We start from the raw sequence: 23292 nt of genomic DNA, 5'->3' as shown, positions 1-23292 counted from the left end.
ACACTGCCGATAGGAATGCAGTCAGCCTTGTATGGACACAAGCGCATACCTGCCAAGTTTGGAGAAACGGAATCCGGGAGATCTACTCAACGAGGGGGGGGGGGGTACTGCGATAGGAACTATATGGACACTGTCTGCGGGATTTTGCGGTCGCCGCTGATCTGTGCAGAGTCCAAACTGATAACATCGCTTACGCATCGTCTGTTTCACGTGCGAGTAAAAGCGCGCTAGCGCTAGGGACGAACGCGGTTGAAGCAGAGATGAAACGACCCGGCCGTCACCGTCGCGCGAAGGGCACATGCGATAACATCACTCCGCGTGCGAGGCCTGTCGTCGCTTGCTTAAAAGTTATTACGTCGGGCAAGGGCGCATAAGGGGCGCCGTTGAGACGGGGACGGTCGCGAGCGCTGGCGAACGCGCTATCTCGACAGACATCGTTAACGGATACCCTTTTAAGTGCTGGGCTCTCCACTTAAAGCAGTAGCGACACAAAATTTTGAAGGCGAGATAACTTGTGGGATAGATTTGTGTGTACTCAAACGCATGATCTATGAAATATTAACGGTTGACACATTTAGGATCAATTTTTAGATTGCGTGTAGCGCATCTGTACGCGAGACGTCTCACCTCGCGTCACGACATCAAACAACAGCCACCTGCATCACGAGCTTGTGTTGGCGCCATAACTCTTGCGAACGCTCTGTCCTAGTGAAAACAGAGCGCACCTTTAATACGTACATCCACGGGAGTACAACGGCTGATGTCCTTGCCCCGGCAATTCATTTTCGGGGGGTCACGCCTATTTGCAAGATTCCAGAGGGGCTCTTTTTGACAGAGAGAAGGATCGCCTCCTTTCTGGGCAAGAAATTGAATTTCTCGGGCCAAGCTGAGAAGCGCATCACCGGCAAGACACGGCGGCTGCGCTATGACACGTTTGCGTTGGCAGCACTGCGGCGCAAAGGGCACAGCTACTTCATGCGCAATGAAACTGAGTTGAACCTTTCTACCATCGTAAAAAAAAAAAAAGAAGAATCCTTTCTACTACGTGGCCAGACAACTTTGCTCATGCGGCCAGACAAAGCACTGGACGCGCGGCGCAATACTGGATTTCCGGGAGATTTTTCTATGACCCGTCCAACCGGGAGAAACGTTCAAAGTCCAGGAGTCTCCCGGGTAATCCAAGAGACTTGGCAGGTATGCAAGCGAATGGTACGGTTCCAGAGATGTCGAAAACGAGGAACCTGCAAAGCTACAGGGAGCAGAGGAATGCAGTGGAAATCGTGTCACATACTGTGCGCAACAGGACTGCAGCACCGGAGAACCGAAGGTTTCCCCAAATTGTAACAGAAGTACATAACCTTTGCCTATCCAAGTTACACGTTACAGTAGCGATTACCGTGGATGTACCCCAATACATGTAACAGAAATTGCCATTGTTCCGTACACCAATACTGCTTAGCTCAGTAGATGTGAACACCAGTTGCCATTCGGATACTACATTACAACATCCAAGTTTCTCTATCTATGTATACCCCATAAGGCACTAACCAATTAAGCAAACCACTAAGCTTTTGTCTCTATATAGACGTAATCATAGAATGCAGCATCACATGAGCATCACTTGATATCTGAACACACGAAGCACTTGAAATAAAATATTAGAGAAAGAAGTTAAAGGGGTATGGTAGGATAAATCGATCAGAAAAGCTATTTTTTTATTGCATTAGTAAGAAGGAATACACTCTCTGAGGAGAGAAACTGGACACAGGCGAATGCGTAGGAGTGCTCGAAGCCATTTAAAAATGGTGCCAATAATGGCACCTTGAGTTGGATGCGAACTTTAGTTGACATGTTGTTTTCTATCCCTGTTTCTGTGCGTATATTTTTTGTATAACAAATATGGCTAGATTGGTTAAATATGTTCTTTACCTGCATTTTCATAAGCTCTCATTGAAAATTGTCCCACTAGGGATGCTTTTATAGTATAGTGATTGCTCTTGCTTGTAAGCATTTTCCCTGCGTGTTTTTGTAAATAAAAGCGTGTTTTTCTCACGCAGCAGGACTGAAAGTTGGGCTAGTTGGTGATACATAATGGGCAAAAAACAGCGCGCAGACGGACGGGACGAAGAAAGGGATACACAGAACAAGCGCTGACTCTCAACTGTGGTTATTAGGCATATGCAAATTATTTATACACAAATGATAAGCATCAAGAACATGGGCAGAGGAGCTGGCAAGGTACCTTAACAAGGAAAAAAACAGTTGAGTTAACAGTTGAGAGTCAGCGCTTGTTCTGTGTATCCCTTTCTTCGTCCCGTCCGTCTGCGCGCTGTTTTTTGCCCATTTTTTCTCACGATCAGTCTTTCAAAATTATCCCGACTTGATGTGCCTTTCCTGAAAAACTACTCTACTGATTCCATTGAAATTTTCGCAGGTTATACTTAAATCTCTTCCAAATAGTCTAAACCTAAAATTTTGAAAAACTGTGAGAGCAATCATTAAGAAAAAAAAATTAATTAAAGTCTAGTTTTTCTTACGAGACGTGACAAGTGAGGACAATATTTTTTATTGTGAAATAAATGCAACACTGCGTTCTTCTAGATAGAGGTTAATGCCACTGTTATGTAGAATTAAGATGCAAAATTTAACAGCCATAAATTTTTTCATTTTTGAGAAAAGGTGCATTTCATTTTACCACCGAGTCCGAAATTTGGTATACAAGTACAAGTAAGTAAGAAAAGCTATGGGGCAAAAATTACACAATGTGAAGGCCAATTGCTTTCTTATTGACCATGCAAGATTTCAAAAAGAAATATGGGACAGTTTCTGACAAAAACCATGACGACCTATTTTGTTGACCATACCACCTTAATATAAAACAGACAGGAAAATATGAAATACAAAAAAATCTCAGAGCTTAGAATGACATCATAGCTTTCATCAACAATGACAGATGTCACTTTAAACAATAGGCTGTAAAAGTTTCCATTTCAAGAAAGTGACACAGTAATCAGTGCATGATCACCCAATCCATAATCAAGGCAATCTAAAACTTTCAACATCATGGCATAGCTTTCAGGTCACCTGAAGCCACATTTTAAGAAACTTTCATCCACAATAACAGATTTCTAAGCAATATACTGTAACAAACTGCCCCTCGAGACATCCAAGAACTGTTCGATGTGGATTAGGTGTTACCTTCCGCTATAAAATAGTCATTTATCAATCAGTAATGCCTCTCACAAAAAGAAAGGTCTCTGTAACACTGATCTTTAGGGCATCTTGCTTGGATGACACTTTGAGGTGTGGCGAGTGAAGTTGGGTTTGTGTGAGAAGGATGCACTGCAGTTGTCACAGGAATAGCGGCGCTCTCCTGTGTGTGTGCGAATGTGACGCATGAGGTTGGATCTAACTGAAAAGGATGCATTGCAGTGGTCACAGGAAAAGGGACGCTCTCCTGTGTGTGTGCGAATGTGATGCATGAGGTTGGATCTTTCTGAAAAGGATGCACTGCAGTTGTCACAGGAATAGGGGCGCTCTCCTGTGTGTGTGCGAATGTGACGCATGAGGTTGGATCTTTCTGAAAAGGATGCATTGCAGTGGTCACAGGAAAAGGGACGCTCTCCCTTGTGGGTAAAAATGTGCACTCTAAGAGTGGTGCCCCGAGCGAATGCAGCTGGACACAGGTGGCACTGATAGGGGCGCTCGCCAGTGTGTATGCGAACGTGTCTCTTCATGTTTTTTCTGTCTTTGGTCACATAGTTGCACTGTCGGCAGGAATGCAGTCCACCTCCTACGGACACGAGGGAGTAGTACTGATCCAGGGAAGCTGTAGACGAGGAACCTGCATGGCCACAAGAAGTCAATGCAAACCATGTGTCATACAGTACAAGGAACTGGGCTGCAGCACCATGCAAATGAAAGTCGTTGCACTTGTAAGTGAAGTATATGGTAGCCTTGGCCTACCCTGCCCTGCTTTGACGATGATAGTGCACTGGTCTCGCATACATCTCACATGGGTTACCACCTCTCTACACAAATACAGTACTCCTTAATGCAAACACCTCCTTCCAATACAAAAAGCTCCAATTTGGGTGCAACGACGATACTATAAAGCTAAACAGGCAAGTTCTTTTATTACTATTTGAAAACATTGCACTTAGGCATAAGAATACGCATCTGGTCAACCATGCCATAGGCCTGTTGCATGACGGTTTCTCTGTATGTGTTGCCTTCGTAAACGTCTTATTCTTTTGCTTTCACAGTTGCATTGTAAGGTAAATGTTGTAAGTGGTAGCTTCCAGTTATATCCTTAATGTTGCATAGTTTCACTGACAGCGTTGTTACACTTTTTGTGACCTATTGTGTTTTAACCGCCCTGCATGGACGTCGTGTCCACAGTAGTGGCGTAGCCAGAGATACTTTTCTACGGGTGTTATACACCCGTAGACTGTTCCCAAACATTATCTTATTCACTTTTCTGCTATAATAAAATCGAAAGGTTAGTTTTTTTAACTGCGACATCTACATAAAAATAGGAGTGGAAAGAAGAATCAGAGGAAGGTATGCATGGAACTCTCAGAAAATTTTGGGGTGTGACCTAGCCCTGAAACACAGCCCACTGGCTATGCGCTTGGTTCATGATATCCACTAATCCATTCAACTAATTGTTACACTTTCTTGCATAGATGCATTCACACAATACAGCAAGGTAAAAGCATTACTTCATATCCGAACAGATGAAGCATACAAAGTGAAATATTAGTCAAAGTTGATAAGAAACAGACAGGAAGATATTACAGAAGAGAAACTATTTACAAATGTAACCAATCAGAAGAAGCAGCTCATAAACATGGCCAAATAAACGTCACAATTTTAAATCCACAACGAATGAAACTGAAATATAACACAGCAATCAGGCGACTGATGTCTAAGAGGAGGCTCGTGTGATGCGAAATCGGCAAAGTTCGAAGCGTGCAACTTCTCTGATGCTCCGTAGAAGGAATAGACACATCTGAAACGAGACGGAAATCACTGTTGAAGCCAGCAAAAACATTTACAGTGCACCCACACAGAGTTTTACCCTCGGCATCAAACAGGGATGCAGTCAACAAAGTGTAATGAGTAACATATCGTGGTAGCTTTGTAACTGGGTGATTTTTCGAGCTTCTAATTACATATCACTATATAGTCAGATCATTTATTTAGCAGACTGCTCTAGTGCACAACATAAATTTCAGCACCTAAATTTCGAGGGAAGTACACAGTAGGATAACATAAACTGGAGATTATTGAGAGAGGCCTTTGTCCTGCGGTGGGCATAAACAGGCTGAGAATGGTGATGATATAGCAGAACATCTGCACTCATTTAATGCAGAAGCATAAGTGATGCGAATGTCCAGATAAGCAAACGAGGGTGCTCAGTATTTCTCTCGTCTTAGTGCTCCTTACTGGCCAACTATCAAAACTGGTGGTACTACGATTTGATAACAATGACCACGCAGGGTGTTGATGTAAGGAAATCAAGTATGAAGAGTTTTTTGCACTTTCTGCATCACTTCGTTGACTGAGTAATTACAATCCCAAGCATAACCTAACTGTATGACACTACCTTTCTTTCTTGCAGGCACGTGGAATGAATTTTAGGTGTATTGCTGGCATGAAATTTTTACAATGGAACAAGAAAAGATGACAGACACAAGTTTTGAAAAAACAACTGCCAGCGCCCATAAACAGAACATCTAGGGCTACAGAGGAAGCACTGAAAGACACAGGCTAGCTCATTCTACACTTATAATGGAACACTAATGTGGAAAGTGAAATCATATTAATGTAACAATCAAATTTTTGTGATAGCTAATTACTCTCTTGCAGCAATGATAATTTGTGTAACAGGGAATGTCATTCGAGCCGACGTTTCGACAAACGGACTTGTCTTCTAAGCCTACTTCATGTTGCACGAAAGCAGGGCAACAGCTTGGCTGAATTATGGTGCCCCTGATCATGGCGGCCTTGTTTTCTGTTTACCAATACGTACTGCATGCATTGTGTCCGAGGAATTGAGCCAGACTCGGTACAGCATTGCCAGCTTTGGTTACTGCTATGCATCTGTCGAACAGAAGTATTGCAAGTCAGTTTCATCACTGAATAAAAACACATTTTTATAGAGTTGGTAGTGGTACAGGAGGTTACTGGGGGGCTAATCAAAAAACAAGAATGCCTGGCTACTTATTGCTGCAACCACGCACTCATTCAATCAATCAATTTATTAGCATTAGATATTATTACAAGGTAAATATGATACAGAGGGAGGTCTGAAAGTAAAAACTGTCAGAGGGACCTCCTGTTAGTACATGAAGTATAAGCATGAAGAACAAAAAATTAATCATTAAGGTAAAAACAGAGAGAGAATACAAACGACATAAAAAAAGAAAGGGGACAAGACGTACATCACATAGGGTGTACGATTAAGGAAAAGTACAATTTACCATATCAATTATATATCCACTAGTGTAGGATTACACATGTGAGTACAAACATAACAGGAATAAATAGGAAACATAACTAACAACATCAACAGTGCACACTTCAACGCAGCAACAAAATTAATTTATAAACAATTGGTTTACAAGAAACATAAAATGACAAGGAGAAGGAAACGCGGCTGTACTGTTATACTTATATATATATGTATATACAGCACATACATACACACACAATTTTGTTTAATCAGGTTATGTATGTTCGTAACAACTGTTTAGGACGCCACCAGATACGATGTAGTGAAAGGTGAAGTTCATGATTTTATATTTGATGGCAGAGCATACCTGTATGAAATCACCCAAAAAAAGGTTGTCACTTTATCGTAGTTACTGTTTGCTTTGGGAATTCAGAGGTTTCATTAAGAAAAACTGTGCTCTATTTATTGTAATGTTCCATTAGGAGAAGTAGCTGAGTGGGAATGTCACTGCTTCTGCTTCTAAACAATAAAGGAACTAACTCCTCAAGGCCTCAACAGTGGTGCAACATCCGAAGTAGGATTTGGAGCAATTTTTGGAGCAGCAAAATGTTGCTTTTGGAGCACAAAAACACAAATTTAGAGCAGGTTACGAAATAAAAGCCTGAATTTTTTAGCACAATATCCCAAATTTGGAGCAGTATAACAAAGAAGGCTTACTTTTAGAAAATAAAACAAAAATATGTACAAACCATTCAACATTAGCTAACTCGTGCACAGTGCACGTGAACGCTGCTATTTCAATAAAAGCAGTGTGTTAAGCCACCCCACAGCGCAAACAATGATTATAAGTCCACATTAGCGTTTGAAGGGCCTGTCAAATAATTCGACAGGCACCGCAAATGCTAATGTGGACCTGCGAACCTGGCAACCACAAAATTCGGGAGATTCGTAAAGCAAGAGCAAGTGGGGGTGGTGAAAAAAGAAAACTGGTGTATGCTATTGTCTATTTGTTTCTCAATGCCGCAGAAACACCATACACAGCAGCTCCAAATGATTGGCAATAATTTTTTAGACTTCAGCGATCATACTAGTACTCGTAATTACACGGCGCATGCACGAATTAGTAATTGAGGAACAAAATGTGCTGTGTCCCTGACAGCTAGTACCAATAATCCCTTCTATATCTCAATAGGCCTTTCTGCAGGACACCAGTGTACTGTGGCAAAAGTGGCTTAAAAAACGTTCTGCACGCAATAAAACAAGCATCAGGAAATTTGAGAACACTGTCCTTTTTCATTGCGATAGCAATTACATGGACGCTCTCGACTGGTTTTTGCCGTCACATCCCGTCTAAAGTCCAAATTGATAACATCCTCCCGCGCATAGTATGTTCCAGCTCGCGAGTGCGGGTGCAAACGCGGCTGAAGCAGAGATCAAATGAGCCAGTGCATCTCCGTCGCTCAGAGGGCGCATGCGATAACACCACTCCACGCGGGAGGCCTGTCGTCAAAGCAGAGAGGAAACGCCGCCCCGCCCGTCTTGAACAAGCACGAAAAGACGTGAGGGGGGGGGGGGGCTGTCTATCCAGCAGCAACTTTGTACTTTGATTCTAAGGGCGCTCGCGCATGCGCTATCTCGGCAGCCATCAGCGGATGGCTCGTATATCCTGCTACGTGCTTTCAATGCTGCGCTTTCAATGCGAAGACACTGTGCACAAATAGCATCTTACCTTGGAGCAGCCGTATTCTCTTACACCAAAGTTTCGTAGAGTTATGCGAGATCGGATACAAATGAGTTTGCTGCCAGCTTCACTTCGTGTAACATTACAATTTGTTCCTATCGCATTCATTACTGTCCTAGCGGTGAAACTGTGCCTTTTCTCTTTTATTTCGCGGGGAGGGGGGGGGTTAGGGTCTGCACCTCTGTATGGGATAATGATGTCCACACTGCAGATGACCAACGCGGCCTCCATTTATAACTAAAATTTGCGCAACTGAGAAAATGTTGAAGCTGGTCGGGCATGTTGGCGCAGCGTGGCGCAATTTCAACAAATTTCACGGTTTTGGCTCAGCTTGGCGCAAAAATAAGGAATTGTATCAAATTGGCGCAATTGGTGCAGCTGTTGCATCCCTGCCTCAAGCAAGCTACACCATCATAAATGCGCTTTTAGGCAATCCACATTCGAGGTAAGCCAAACATTCAACATTCTAACATAGCTGTAATGTCATTGGAAGGCACTAATAGAGAAATTTTCCCTAACAAGATTTCTCCCTACGCAATACACTGTAGAACACACCGTTTCTGAGGAATCCGAAAATCCTTTGATGCATTTCAGAGGCTATAATTCACCATAAAAATTTAATCAATCAATAAACCCTCTGCGTCACCACCAAAAAAAAATGTCTCTGCCCCTGACCTTTAGGGCTTCTTTGCATGACGACACACGTGGCCTTTTAGTGCGTCTTTCTGTGAAAAGCATACATTGCAGTGGACGCAGGAAAAGGGATGCTCTCTTGTGCGGCTGTGCTTGCACATGTACTTCGAAACGTGGTTTTTCGACGAAAGGATTCATTGCAGTGGACGCAGGAAATAGGACGCTCCCCTGTATGGACGCGAATGTGGTTTCTGAGGTCGCAGTTTTGAGTGAACGAAGACAGACACGGGTGGCACTGGAAGGGGTGCTCGCCTGTGTGTTTGCGAAGGTGCTCTTTGATGTGCGATCTGTCCTTGGTCACAAAGGAACACTGCCGATAGGAATGCAGTCAGCCTTGTATGGACATAAGCGAATGGTACTGGTCCAGAGATGTCGAAAACGAGGAACCTGCAAAGCTACAGGGAGCAGAGGGATGCAGTGGAAGTCGTGTCACATACTGTGCGCAACAGGATTGCAGCACCGGAGAACCGAAGGTTTCCCCAAATTGTAACAGAAGTACATAACCTTTGCCCATCCAAGTTACACGTTACAGTAGCGATTACCGTGGATGTACCCCAATACATGTAACAGAAATTGCCATTGTTCCGTACACAAATACTGCTTTGCTCAGTAGATGTGAACACCAGTTGCCATTCGGGTACTACATTAAAACACCCAAGTTTTTCTGTCTATGTAACCCCATAAAGCACTAACCAATTAAGCAAACCATTAGGCTTTTGTCTCTATATAGAATTAATCATAGAATGCAGCATCACATGAGCATCACTTGATATCTGAACACATGAAGCACTTGAAATAAAATATTAGAGGAAGAAGTTAAAGGGGTATGGTAGGGTAAATCGATCAGAAAAGCTATGTTTTTATTTCATTAGTAAGAAAGAATACACTCGCTGAGGAGAGAAACTGGACGCAGGCGAATGCGTAGGAGTGCTCGAAGCCATTTAAAAATGGTGCCAATAATGGCACCTTGAGTTGGATGCGAGGGTTTGTTGACATGTAGTTTTCTATCACTGTTTCTGTGCATATATTTTTTGTATAACAAATATGGCTAGATCGGTTAAATATGTTCTTTACCTGCATTTTCATAAGCTCTCATTGAAAATTGTCCCACTAGAGATGCTTTTATAGTATAGTGATTGCTCTGGCTTGCAAGCATATTCCATGCGTGTTTTTGTGAATAAAAGCGTGTTTTTCTCATGATGAGTCTCTTAAAATGATCCTTACTTTATGTGCCTTTCCTGGAAAACTATTCGACTGATTGCACTGACATTTTGCCAGGTTATACTTAAATCTCTCCCAAATAGTCTAAACCTAAAATTTTGAAAAAATGTGTGAGCAATCATTAAGAAAAAAAAGTTAATTAGAGTTTAGTCTTTCTTACAAGACGTAAGAAGTGAGGACAATATTTTTTTTCTTGTGAAATAAATGCAACACTGCGTTCTTCTAGCTAGAGGTTAATGCCACTGTTATGTAGAATTAAGATGCAAAATTTCACAGCCATAAATTTTTTCATTTTTGAGAAAAGGTACATTTCATTTTACAGTCTAGTCCGAAATTTGGCACGCGAGTACAAAGAACTAAGAAAAGCTATGGGGTAAAAATTACACAATGTGAAGGCCAATAGCTTTCTTATCGAACATGCAAGATTTGAAAAAGAAATATGGGACAGTTACTGACAAAAACCATGACGACCTATTTTGTTGACCATACCACCTTAATATAAAACAGACAGGAAAATATGAAATACAAAAAAATCTCAGAGCTTAGAATGACATCATAGTTTTCATCAACGACAGATGTCACTTTAAACAATATGCTGTAAAAGTTTCCATTTCAAGAAAGTGACACAATAATCAGTGCATGATCACCCAATCCATAATCAAGGCAATCTAAAACTTTCAACATCATGGCATAGCTTTTAAGTCACCTGAAGCCACATTTTAAGAAACTTTCATCCACAATAACAGATTTCTAAGCAATATACTGTAACAAACTTCCCCTCGAGGCATCCAAGAACTGTTCGATGTGGATTAGGTGTTAGTCATTTATCAATCAGTAATGCCTCTCACAAAAAGAAAGGTCTCTGTAACCCTGACCTTTAGGGCATCTTGCTTGGATGACACTTTGAGGTGTGGCGAGTGAAGTTGGGTTTGTGTGAGAAGGATGCACTGCAGTTGTCACAGGAATAGAGGCGCTCTCGTGTGTGTGTGCGAATGTGACGCATGAGGTTGGATCTTTCTGAAAAGGATGCACTGCAGTTGTCACAGGAATAGGGGCGCTCTCCTGTGTGTGTGCGAATGTGACGCAGGAGGTTGGATCTTTCTGAAAAGGATGCATTGCAGTGGTCACAGGAAAAGGGACGCTCTCCCTTGTGGCTAAAAATGTGCTCTCTAAGAGTGGTGCGCCGAGCGAATGCAGCTGGACACAGGTGGCACTGATAGGGGCGCTCGCCAGTGTGTATGCGAACGTGTCTCTTCATGTTTTTTCTGTCTTTGGTCACATAGTTGCACTGTCGGCAGGAATGCAGTCCACCTCCTACGGACACGAGGGAGTAGTACTGATCCAGGGAAGCTGTAGACGAGGAACCTGCATGGCCACAAGAAGTCAATGCAAACCATGTGTCATACAGAACAAGGAACTGGGCTGCAGCACCACGCAAACGAAAGTCGTTGCACTTGTAAGTGAAGTATATGGTAGCCTTGGCCTACCCTGCCCTGCTTTGACGATGACAGTGCACTGGTCTCGCATACATCTCACGTGGGTTCCCACCTCTCTACACAAATACAGTACTCCTTAACGCAAACACCTCCTTCCGATACATAAGGCTCCAATTTGGGTGCAACGACGATACTATAAAGCTAAACAGGAAAGTTTTTTTATTACTCTTTCAAAACATTTCCCTTAGGCATAAGAATATGCATTGTCAAAACTACACGTGCAAGTTAGCTTCCTTTATGAAGTCTAAAAACTGAATTGAATTGAACAGTGTGTGGTGGAATGGTCCGTGTATCCAGTGAACATAGGTGTTCAACCAGGCCATGGGCGTGTTGCATCAAGGTTTCTATGTATGTGTTCCCTTTCTAAACGTCTTATTGTTTCGCTTTCACAGTTGCATTGTATGTGAAATGTTATAAGTGGAAGTTTGCAGTTGTATACTAAAGGTTGTATAGTTTCACTTACAGCATTGTTTCCCTTCTTGTAACCTAATATGTTTTAACCGCCCTACATGAGTGTCATGTCCACAGTAGTGGTGTAGCCAGAGATACTTTTCTATGGGTGTTATATGGCACCTTTAAATGAAATAAAAAGTAAGAGAGCCTGTGCCCAAACAATATCTTAGTCACTTTTATGCTTTAATAAATCTAAAAGGTTAGTTGTTTCATTAACTGCAATATCTACATAAAAATATGAGTGGAAAGGAGAGGAAGAGGGCTGTATGCAGCTCTCAGAAAAATTTGGGGGTTGATCTAACCCTGAAACACGGCCCCTTGGCTATGCCCTTCATTCATGGTATGCATTAAAAAAAAATGAATAAATACATACTACTCCATTAAGCACTAATCCATTCAACTAAATATTATACTTTCTTGCATGGATACATTCACAAAATACACTACAGTAAAAGCATTACTTCATATCTGGACAGATGAAGCATACAAAGTGAAAAGTGAAAGTTGATATGAAACAGACAGGAAAATATTACAGAAGAAAAAACATTTACAAGTGTAACCAATCAGCGGCTGCATCATGTAAACATGGCCAAGTCATCTTTACAATTTTAAATTCACAACAAATGAAACTGAAATATAACACAGCAATCAGGCGACTGATGTCTAAGATGAGGCTCATGTGATGCGAAGTTGGCAAAGGTCGAAGCGTGCAACTTCTCTGATGCTCCGTAGAAGGAATAGGCACATCTGAAACGGGACAGAAATCACTGTTGAAGCCAGCAAAAACATTCACAGTGCACCCACACAGAGTTTTACCCTTGGCGTCAAACAGAGATGCAGTCAACAAAGTGCAATGAGTAACATATCATGGTAGCTTTGTAACTGGGTGATTTTTCGAGCTTCTAATTACATATCACTATATATGAAAAAATCCGTAAACAGGGGGTGGGTGCTTGAGCCGACGTTTCGACAAGTGGACTTGTCTTCTTCAAGGCTGGAACTGATTTCCTTAGCTATCGTGTGCATATGCTTCGTGCCCTCTCCACCAGAAGGGAGAAGGGGTGGGGGAGGGGGAGAGGCCACCGTGGGGGGGAGAGACCCACCCCCTGTTGACGGATTTTTTCATCGGAGCTTCCATCTTCCACTTCCTGCCGTTTTTTTGGATATCACTATATAGTCATATGTAATTATTTAATTAGGAGACTGCTGTAATGCACAACATCAATTTCAGCCCCTAAATTTGGCGGAACGTACACAGTAGGTCAGGGTAAACTCGAGATGATTGGGAGAGGCCTTTGTCCTGCGGTGGGCATAAACAGGCCGAGAATGATGATGATGATGATATAGCAGAACATCTGCACTCATTCAATGCAGAAGCTTAAGTGATGCGAATGTTCAGATAAGCAAATGAGGGTGCTAAGTATTTCTCTCATCTCAGTGCTCTGTATCAGCCAACTGTTAGAACTAGTGGTACTACGATTTGATAACAATGACCACACAGGGTGTTGATGTAAGGAAATCAGGTATGAACAATTTTTTGCACTTACTACTGGACTTTGGTAATTGAGTAATCACAATCCCAAGCATAAGCTAACTGTAAGATACCACCCCACCCTTCTTTCTTGCAGGCACGTGGAGTGAATTTTAGGTGCAATTGCTGGCATGAAATTTTTGCAAGGAAACTTGAAAAGATGAGAGACAAAAGTTTTGAAGAAACAACTGTCAACGAAAATAAAAAGAACTTCAAGGGCTGCAGAGGATGCACTGAAAGACACAGCCTAGCACATTCTATATAATGGAATATTAATGTTGAAAGCAAAATAATGCAAATGTAACTAATTAAATTTTAACAGCCAAGCTGTGAAAGCTCATCATAATTTCTCCGTCACAAACAGAAAACTATCATCACAAACCGGCACGCGCTCTCCTTCGTCGTTTTCATCTTCCGCTTCGCTCTCAGAACACGTGAGTAAAGCACAGCATAGAAAGAAAGAGAAAGAGAAAAATATAGAGAACAAAAGGCCGAAAGATAAAAGAAGGAAAGAGAGAATCAAACAAAAAGAGAGAAAGAAATAGAAATAAACAGAGACAAAAAACACACACACAAACAGATCGAAGGAATGCAGGAAGAGAGGATTCCCAAAGTTGGCAAAACAGCAAAAGCCAGGACTACATAGGTGCCCATCAGCTCTGCTGTCTCTTTAGCACTGCGCCTTCAGTGCAAGCTACACTAATTTGTTTTGTAAAGCTCACTTGCTGCAATGATAATTCATCGAAGAGGGAATGTTGTTGAAGCCGACGTTTCAACAAATGAACTTGTCCTCACCCACGTGACGCAATAATGTAGCGACTACAAGTGCACTGACCCCAATACATCTCACACAGATTGGCATTGCCCCGTACACAAAAGCTGCGGTGCTCAAGACATGATAACACAAGTTGCCTTTCCGTACATGCCACTCTGATACTATATATCAATATATGTACGCTACATTGAGTACTAAGCCATTAAACAAACCATTAAGCTTTTGTTTTTTGCACAGAAGCAATGACAGAGTTTCATAGTAACACACTAGAGGGAAATGTGGCTGTAGTGTCTATGGGAGCTGCAGCGCATGGCACTCCAGCCAGCATGAAAATGATGGGTAGTACACGGATTTGCCTAAGCTTCCTTCTTACAGCTCCATGTGGTTTGCCGATACTTTATCGGAAGACGAAGTTTAGCTAAAGTTCACCAGTCTCACTACATTACTTTCGCCCTTTTAGGTTCACCAAATGAAATCGGCTCTCAAGCCTCACAATGAGCCATGCTGTCATTCGAAACAAAAAACAAACCACAATAATAAACAAAGCCACAAGTGCATTCGAAGCTGCAACCATAAAGGCTAGGCAAATGCATATACTACCCGTCATACCCAAGGTGGCTGAACGATTGCAGTTCCACAGTTCCCTCAAGTAAATATTTTAGGAAGCTCTATGGAAGTAACCAAAGAATGCAGCCCCACAAGAGCAACAGCTGATATCTGAACACGTGAAGCACATGAAATAAAATATTAGTGACTCACATTACCACTCCTGCCATAGCGCACTTAGCGCTGCAGTATGTGTAAATAAATAAAAAAACAGACAGGAAAATATAAAAAATGAAAAAAAAAATCTACAAAACTCAGAATGGCATCACTGTTTCTCTCTGCAAAAAATACAAGCACAATTTTGCACACTACACAAAGGATGGTTTCTCTCTGTGAGTTCAGTTTACACAATTCCCATTAATGTCTTGCTATTTCTTCAGTGAAAGCATAATGATACCATGAAATACCCAAAGCAACTTATTAACGAGATAACGTTTTCAGTCACTCACATGACCATGCACAATTGCACTTTACCACCATATCCCTGTCCTGAATGAATAGGATAGCTCTATATTGAAGCCACATTTGAAAAGCCAATGTGACATGGCAAAACGATCACAGTACTTTGAATGTTACACTGCACTATATCAACTTCACGAAGCAATGCGAGCATTTAAGGTATTAAAGGGACATTAAAGGCAAATAACAATTTATGTCAGAGTGAAAGCTCAATGTATGACCTTTTAAATATCTATATTATCAACAGCACTGCCCTACTTACCGAGAAATTAAGCTAAATGTATCACACGATGAGCGCCACGAGCGGGACATTTTGGAAATGATCCCAGTGATGTGAGATAGCCCGGCTACAATTAATCGCTCGTAATCAAACTAGCTGCAATAAAAAAAGAACCTTCCGTGCATCAAAAGACGTAATAATATGATGCTTGTTTGTTTCTGTTTGATTCATGTAAAAAAGAACCTCTTTGGTGTTGCCATGGGGAACGGCGCGCGTGGTTCAAAGGTTCCGATTTCACCAATCTGCGCTTCACCCGGCACCCTGCTTCACTCACACGGTCGCATCTCAGTGGTAGTTCTGGTATCACGTACTGTCGCGTGTGTTTTGCACGCTCGTGAAAGTCGCCCTGACAGAAAGTTCGACAAAATGCCACAGGCATGTGATGTTGTCGGATGCCCGAATGGTGCACGCTACCGCGCAGTAAAGACAGGCAACGTTGGGCACGGCAACAGTGACGTGAGAAAGAGCGCTTTCAGGCGGGTGATTTGAAGTGCGCTAACGCAATATCGACCACTGAAACGTGATTTTATTTCAAAATAAGCACTTCCTTGGCACAAAAGTAGCATTACGAGGTTTCTGGACCGTTATTTCAACAATCAACGTCGACTTAATATTTGCCTTTAGTGTCCTTTTAAAGCATCATTATTATCACGAACACACATGGTTCAGAGCAATATATAAGCATAAGAAAAAACACAAACTTGATAAGCGGCATAAAAGGTAAAGAATTACAGAAAGCAACAATCGTACCACATATGAGAACACAGCCACATTTAATTGCATTTACAAAATGATTGTTTAAACAAATGGTAACAGTCGTTGGTCAAGATTATTTTGATATTTTGCTCATTCGAAAGAACACAAAATACAGGCACAAAGGTAAACAGGAAGAAATGCTTAATGATGTAACACAAGATTTCCACTGCGCTAGCCTGCATCTATCACTCTTAACATAATGCAGCGCAAAAGAAAAATGCCAAAGCGGAAACCAGTGGCACCTCATCTACAAGATCGCTGCTCCAAGTTAAACTTTCATGAACATGCCCACTGTTGAAAGGGTTAAGAACTCATAAACCTGAAACAATTCTTTGCAAAGACTGGCATAATTACTAAGGGTGTGCGAATATTTTTCGAATAGTGTTTGCTTTTAGATTCGCACCGGAATATTACCATTCGAAGTATTCGATCTTCCGGAAAATCATTCCCTTAAAATCAAATCACAGCGCTTCTAAATGACATTTTAAAACTATGACATCCTCCTATATTAACGATCACAAAAAAAAAAAGCAAGCACAAAGCACCCTTATGGAAAGTGATATTTATCGTGCTGGCAGTTCCTTCTGTTCAGTGATTCAGTTTTGACCGCGTGCCACTTTGATCTCATGCCGCTTGGTTGACACGGAGCTGCATGAGAACGCCTGCAGGCTTGTCATTGAGTTCCAGACATTTTCCCATTTTAGATCCGTAGAAACTTATCCTGGTCGACGCGCAGCTGTAAACCACCCCCCTTTGCACCACTCACGGACACAGGTTACCGGGACGCAAAACAGACGCGATGTAGCTGTCCCCAGCCGGCGAAATAACATTCCTTTGAGATGAGGTTTCACAATGAAAGGGTCGCGCACCATTCGCACTTCGCTGTCAACAAATCTGACGCAGGCAAACCGCAGTCCAACGCGAAATCGCCAGCGCGGACTCGCCACTCGCTCACAAAAAAGCGTCTTGTCGCCATTTTGTGATGGCGATGTCACTACATCCTACATCTGCCAGCGATGTTTCGGTTTCGTACTCGATCGACTCGTTTTGCGCAACGTGCTTTCCTAACACGGACGAAAGAAGCAGGTGGGAGCATTACGTCACGCAGCCTGCCGTGGTGAGCCAACCCGATTTGAAGCCAGCAGCCCAGCAGTGTCGGCCCACCATGTGACCTTTTGTGTCAAGATAACGCAAGAAATGAGCTTTGCCGAGACTTCAGGGTGTGTGTGTCATATATATATATATATATATATATATATATATATATATATATATATATATGTATATATATATATATATATATATATATATATAGGAAAGCAGATGATTTTTAAGGGCTCGTTTATCTTTGTTAGACACAATATTAATGAGAACAGACAATAACGCCAAGGAAAGTATAGGGGAAAGTGTATATATATATATATATATATATATATATATATATATATATATATATATATATATATATATATCTGTGCAGCACATACGTACACGCCCACATGTATGGTGATGAACTCAAGGAACATATGTTGGGGTGCTAGTTGGCAAGACTTATTATGTAAACTTAAATGGCGCTTGGGACAAGACACCAGGGTTGAAGGAGATAGGACGAACGCACACTAACAACCTATTTATTGAAATCACAAAACTTCTGTCTGCTCCTACTTTGGTGTCTCATCTCAAGCGCAGTTTAAGTTACCATAATTATGCATGGTGATGCACTGTGAAATCCCAAGCAAGCGCCCCCTCCCTTTTCCGGGAGATTTGAAATATGCGCCAATGACCGAGCAAGCTCCCCCCTCCTTCCCACCCACATTTTCACTGTTTCATTTGCTGTTTTTATGTGCCCGACGGGTGAATAAAACAGTGAATGCACGCGTATTCAATAAAGCATTTCATTTAAGTAGAAGCACCGGTATGCAGACTTTATTCTCACCACCACCTTGAATTTTGATCCACAACCAAGCAAGGGCCCCCCTCCAAATCTTGTTGGATTATCTTTCATCGTAGGGGGGGCGGGGCGGCACTTGCTTCGGATTTACGGCATGCAAGTAAAAACCGTTTTAGAAGCTGCCAGCAATAATATAGTCAAGGATGAAGTGCATGATTTAATATTTGATGGCAAAGAATACCAGTCTGAGATCACAGAAAACAAGGTTTGCTTTGGGAATCAAGAGGTTTTATACAGAAATACCGTGTTCTCTAGATTGTGAAGTTGTATTAGGGGAAGTAGCTCAGTGGGAATGCCACTGCCTCTGCTCCTGAAAACAAAGAACCTAACTTAAGTTTGAATGTGCAGTATGTTGATATAATTTCAAGAGTGTGAAAAGTGTTCTCTGGCCCTATTTGCACATATATGTATATCTTAAGTCTCCTTGTTAACCACCTATAAATGTTGTGGCTTCAAGCAAGCTACAATGTAATAAATGCACTTTTAGGCAATCCACATCCAAGGTAAGCCAAACATTCAACATTATGACATAGCTGTAAAGTCATTTGAAGGCCCTCAGAGAGAAATATTAATTAACAATAGATCTCTCACTACACAATATCCTGTAAGAAACACAATTTCTGAACCATCCAAAAACCTTTTGATGCACTTTAGAAGTTATCATTCGCTGTAAAAATGTAATCAATCAATGAACCCGCTATTTCACCCACACACACAAAATATTGTCCATGTTCCTGACCTTCAGGGCTTCTCTGCAGGATGATGACACATGTGGACTTTTAGTGCACTTTTCTGCGCAAAGCATGCATTGCAGTGAACACAGGAAAAGGGACCCTCCCCCATGTTGGTGGGAATGTGGCTTTTGAGATCACAGTCACGAGTGAACAGTAGCCAGACACAGGTGGCACTGGAAAGGGCGCTCGCTCATGCAACTGCGAAGGTGCATTTTCATATGTCCGCTGTTCTTGGTCACACAGGTCAACTGCCGACAGGAATGCAGTCGGCCTTGTACGGACACAAGAGAATGGTACTGCTCCAGAGATGCCGATGAGAGGGAACCTGCAAAGCCACAGGGAACAGAGGAAAGCAATGCAGATTGTGTCACATATACTATGTGCACAATTGGACTGCAGCACCGGGCAACCAAAGGTTTCCCCAAATCGTAATACAAGTACATAACCTTTGCCTATCCCACATTACTGTAGTGATCAAGGCGCACCAACCCAAATACATCTCCCACAAATTGCCATTCCGACAATATATGACAACAGCCATGTTTCTCTTTATATGTATGTTCACCCCATTACTTTTGTTTTTGCGTAGAAGTAACCATAGAATGCAGAATCACAAGAGCATCACTTGATATTTGAACTCGTGAAGAACATCGGATAAAATATTAGTGAAACAAGTTAATATAGAACAGACAGAATAATATGAAAAAAAAAAGAACCACAAAGCTTAGAGTGGCGTCATAGTCTTTATTAACAATGACAGATTCCTCTCTAAACAATGTGGTAAGAAAATCTATTTCAAGGAAGTGACACAGTAATAAATGCATTTTCAGCCAATCCACATTCAAGGTAAACCAAACTTTCAACGTCATGGCACTGCCGTTAAGTCACCAGAAGGCATATCCTAAGAAACTTTAATTAATAACAACAGATTTCTAAACAGTATACTGTTAGAAACTCCCTTTCTGAGAAATTCAAAAACTGTTCGACGCACATTAGGGTTTACCTTCCATGATAAAACTGTTATTTATCAATCAGTAATGCCTCTCACAAAAAGAAAGGTCTGTGAGACCCTGACCTTTAGGGTGCCTTGCTTGGATGACACTTTGAGGTGTGGCGAGTGAAGTTGGGTTTGTGCGAGAAGGATGCACTGCAGTTGTCACAGGAATAGGGGCGCTCTCCTGTGTGTGTGCGAATGTGACGCATGAGGTTGGATCTTTCTGAAAAGGATGCGTTGCAGTGGTAACATGAAAAGGGACGCTCTCCTGTGTGGGTGCGCATGTGCACCACAAGGTTGCTTCTAAACGAAAAGGATGCATTGCAGTGGTCACATGAAAAGGGACGCTCTCCACTGTGGGTGCGCAGGTGTTCCATTAGAGTGCTTTTCAGTGAAAAGGATGCATTGCAGTGGTCACAGGAAAAGGGACGCTCTCCTGTATGGGTGCGCATGTGTGTCACGAGGTTGCCTTTCAGTGAAAAGGATGCACTGCAGTGGTCACAGGAAAAGGGACGCTCTCCTGTGTGGGTGCGCATGTGTGTCACAAGGTTGCTTTTATCCGAAAAGGATGCATTGCAGTGGTCACAGGAAAAGGGACGCTCTCCAGTGTGGGTGCGCATGTGCTTCACAAGGCTGCTTTTTAACGAAAAGGATGCATTGCAGTGGTCACATGGAAAGGGACGCTCTCCAGTGTGGGTGCGCAAGTGTTCCGTCAGCTTCCTTTTCACTGAAAAGGATACATTGCAGTGGTCACAGGAAAAGGGACGCTCTCCTGTGTGGGTGCGCATGTGTGTCACGAGGTTGCCTTTCAGTGAAAAGGATGCACTGCAGTGGTCACAGGAAAAGGGACGCTCTCCTGTGTGGGTGCGCATGTGCCTCACAAGGCTGCTTTTTAACGAAAAGGATGCATTGCAGTGGTCACAGGAAAAGGGACGCTCTCCTGTGTGGGTGCGCAATTGCCTCACGAGGTTGCCTTTCAGCGAAAAAGATGCACTGCAGTGTACGCAGGAAAATGGATGCACTCCTGTATGGGTCCGAATGTGCCCTTTGAGACTGTCGCTCCGAGTAAATGCCACCGGACACAGGTGGCACTGGAAGGGGCACTCAGCCGTGTGTCTGCTAAGGTGTGTTTTCATTATTCCCTTGTGCTGGGTCACATAGGTGCACTGCCGACAGGAATGCAGCCTGCCTTGTATGGACACGAGTGAGCTGTACTGCTTCAGGGATGCCGTAGTCAAGGAACCTGCATAGCCACAAGTCAGTGAAACAGTGCATCACACAGTGCAAGGAACTGGACCGCTGCACCAGGCACACAAGAGTCACTGTACTTGTAAGTGAAGTACATGGTAGACTTGGCCTACCCAAGCCTTCCTTAAAGGGGCCCTGCAACACTACTCAACCCCCCATTTTTTACTTGCGGGTTGCGTAGACTGATGGCTGGGGATAAGTTTAGCATAAGTCTAAGCACCGATATCAAATTATTTAGTATTTTAATCACGCGTTGAAGTCGCTACATCGCTGCTGACCGCATCAGCGCGTAGTGGCGCTTGCCAGAACTATTGCGGGCGGAAATGACTAAGATGAGCGCTGACCTATGATGGATAAATGTAACGTTAGAAGTAATAACGGCGTTGCATCAAAGTTGAGATTACTATTGTGTTTCGTTTTCCTTTTCTGTGCTTTTTCAATGAACTCCAAATAGCTGCCCGTCGCAAGAAAAAATATCACTACAACCACAAAGTACGACAGAGGCGCTGGTTGCCATTTCGCCTCTGGTTTTTTTTGCCTGGCCGTTCGGATGTTCATATAAAACGCTTGTCCCTCTTCCTTCTTTTTGCAGTCTGTACGTTTGTGAGCTGCCTCTTTCCGCATGTGCGGTAGGCTCATGATTGTTGGTGAAACGGTGCAAGTAATCCTCTTCGCTGAATTGTTGTCGCAGCACACTTGTAATTCGTCGGCTGCTCACCGAACAACCCGCGTAGCGGCGACCGTGTTTAATCGCCCATGCCACTCCACAAATTCCCTTCTCAGAATGAGAGGAGGGGATGACATGGAATGTCATTGTAAGGAACAGCAGACGAAGCCTCGCCAGCCTCGCTTCGAAGCAGTAGCGCCCGCTCAAGTTCTGACAAGTCGGGTTTCAGGAACCACATTTATTACTATGGCAACGACGTCAACAATACGTTGGAAAGGAGAAGCAACAATGGTGTGCGAGCTTCCCCTACGTAAGAGCTTTCAGCCCATTTCATTGGAGCGCCATCTGACGTCCCAACAGAGATGTGAAATGTGGTCACGTGACCCCACGAAAATCGAGTTGAGGGTAGGCATTTTTTTTTCTTGTATGTTGAATTTTCTAAATTGAATAACTTCGTACTGCGTGCCGCTATCGCTGCCGTTCTTGCTGCACTAGTTTGTCCGTACTTCAGTCTACGCAATCCACGAGTAAAAAATGGGGGGTTGAAGAGTGTTAGAGGGCCCCTTTAACGATGACAGTGCACTGACCCAGTGTACATCTCACGTGGGTTCCCATCGCTCCTACAGAAATACGGCTAGTCCGTACATAGTAAACACCTGCTTCCAATTCATAAAGCTCCAATTTGGATGCAACATCGATACTATAAATCTAAGCAGGCAAGTGTTTTTATTATTTCAAAAACAATGCTCTTAGGCATAAGAATACGTGGTGTCAAAACTACACATGCTAATTAACTTCATTTATGAAGTCTAAAAGTTGGTGGTGGAATGGTCTGCGTATCCAGCGAACATGGTCAGGTGATCTGCCAGGCCATAGGCCTGTTGCATGGAGGCTTCTTTATATATGTTGCCTTTGTAAATATCTTATTGTTTTGCTTTCACCGTTGGAATTATATGTTAAATGTTGTAAGTTGTCGTTTGCAGCTGTATGCTTAAGGTTGTATAGCTTCACTTACAACATTGTTTCGCTTTTTCTGACCTAATATATTTTAACCATGCTGCATAGACTTCGTATCCGCAGTAGTGGCGTAGCCAGAGATATTTTTCTATGGGTGTTATATGCCACCATTAAAAAAATTAAAAAGAGAGACTGGGCACGAACAATATCTTACTTATCTGCTTTAATAAAGCCGAAAGGTTGTTTTTGTTAACTGCAATTCTACATAAA

At 42.5% G+C, this 23292-nt stretch overlaps 2 protein-coding genes across 2 annotated transcripts; both read right to left on the bottom strand.

Annotated features, from left to right (window-relative positions):
* Nucleotides 1-2580: 2580 nt before the first annotated feature.
* Nucleotides 2581-11697, bottom strand: LOC125760249 (zinc finger protein 239-like). Its single transcript, XM_049420084.1, has 2 exons — nt 10996-11697; nt 2581-3956 (listed from the first exon to the last, which is right to left on the bottom strand). The coding sequence occupies exons 1-2, from the start codon at nt 11371-11373 to the stop codon at nt 3273-3275; spliced, it is 1062 nt and encodes a 353-aa protein (XP_049276041.1). The 5' UTR covers nt 11374-11697; the 3' UTR covers nt 2581-3272.
* Nucleotides 11698-18609: 6912 nt separating this feature from the next.
* On the bottom strand, nt 18610-21405 carry LOC119406407 (gastrula zinc finger protein XlCGF8.2DB-like). The gene is made up of 2 exons (XM_037673151.2): nt 20232-21405; nt 18610-19481 (listed from the first exon to the last, which is right to left on the bottom strand). Exon 1 carries the CDS (start codon nt 21284-21286, stop codon nt 20234-20236), a length of 1053 nt encoding a protein of 350 aa, XP_037529079.1. The 5' UTR covers nt 21287-21405; the 3' UTR covers nt 18610-19481; nt 20232-20233.
* Between the last annotated feature and the right edge of the window lie 1887 nt (nt 21406-23292).

The sequence above is a fragment of the Rhipicephalus sanguineus genome, chromosome 10, assembly GCF_013339695.2.
Source record: "Rhipicephalus sanguineus isolate Rsan-2018 chromosome 10, BIME_Rsan_1.4, whole genome shotgun sequence".
NCBI lineage: Eukaryota > Metazoa > Arthropoda > Arachnida > Ixodida > Ixodidae > Rhipicephalus > Rhipicephalus sanguineus.
The sequence above is the reverse complement of the archived record's forward strand: the minus strand, read 5'-3'. Positions and strand labels throughout refer to the sequence as shown.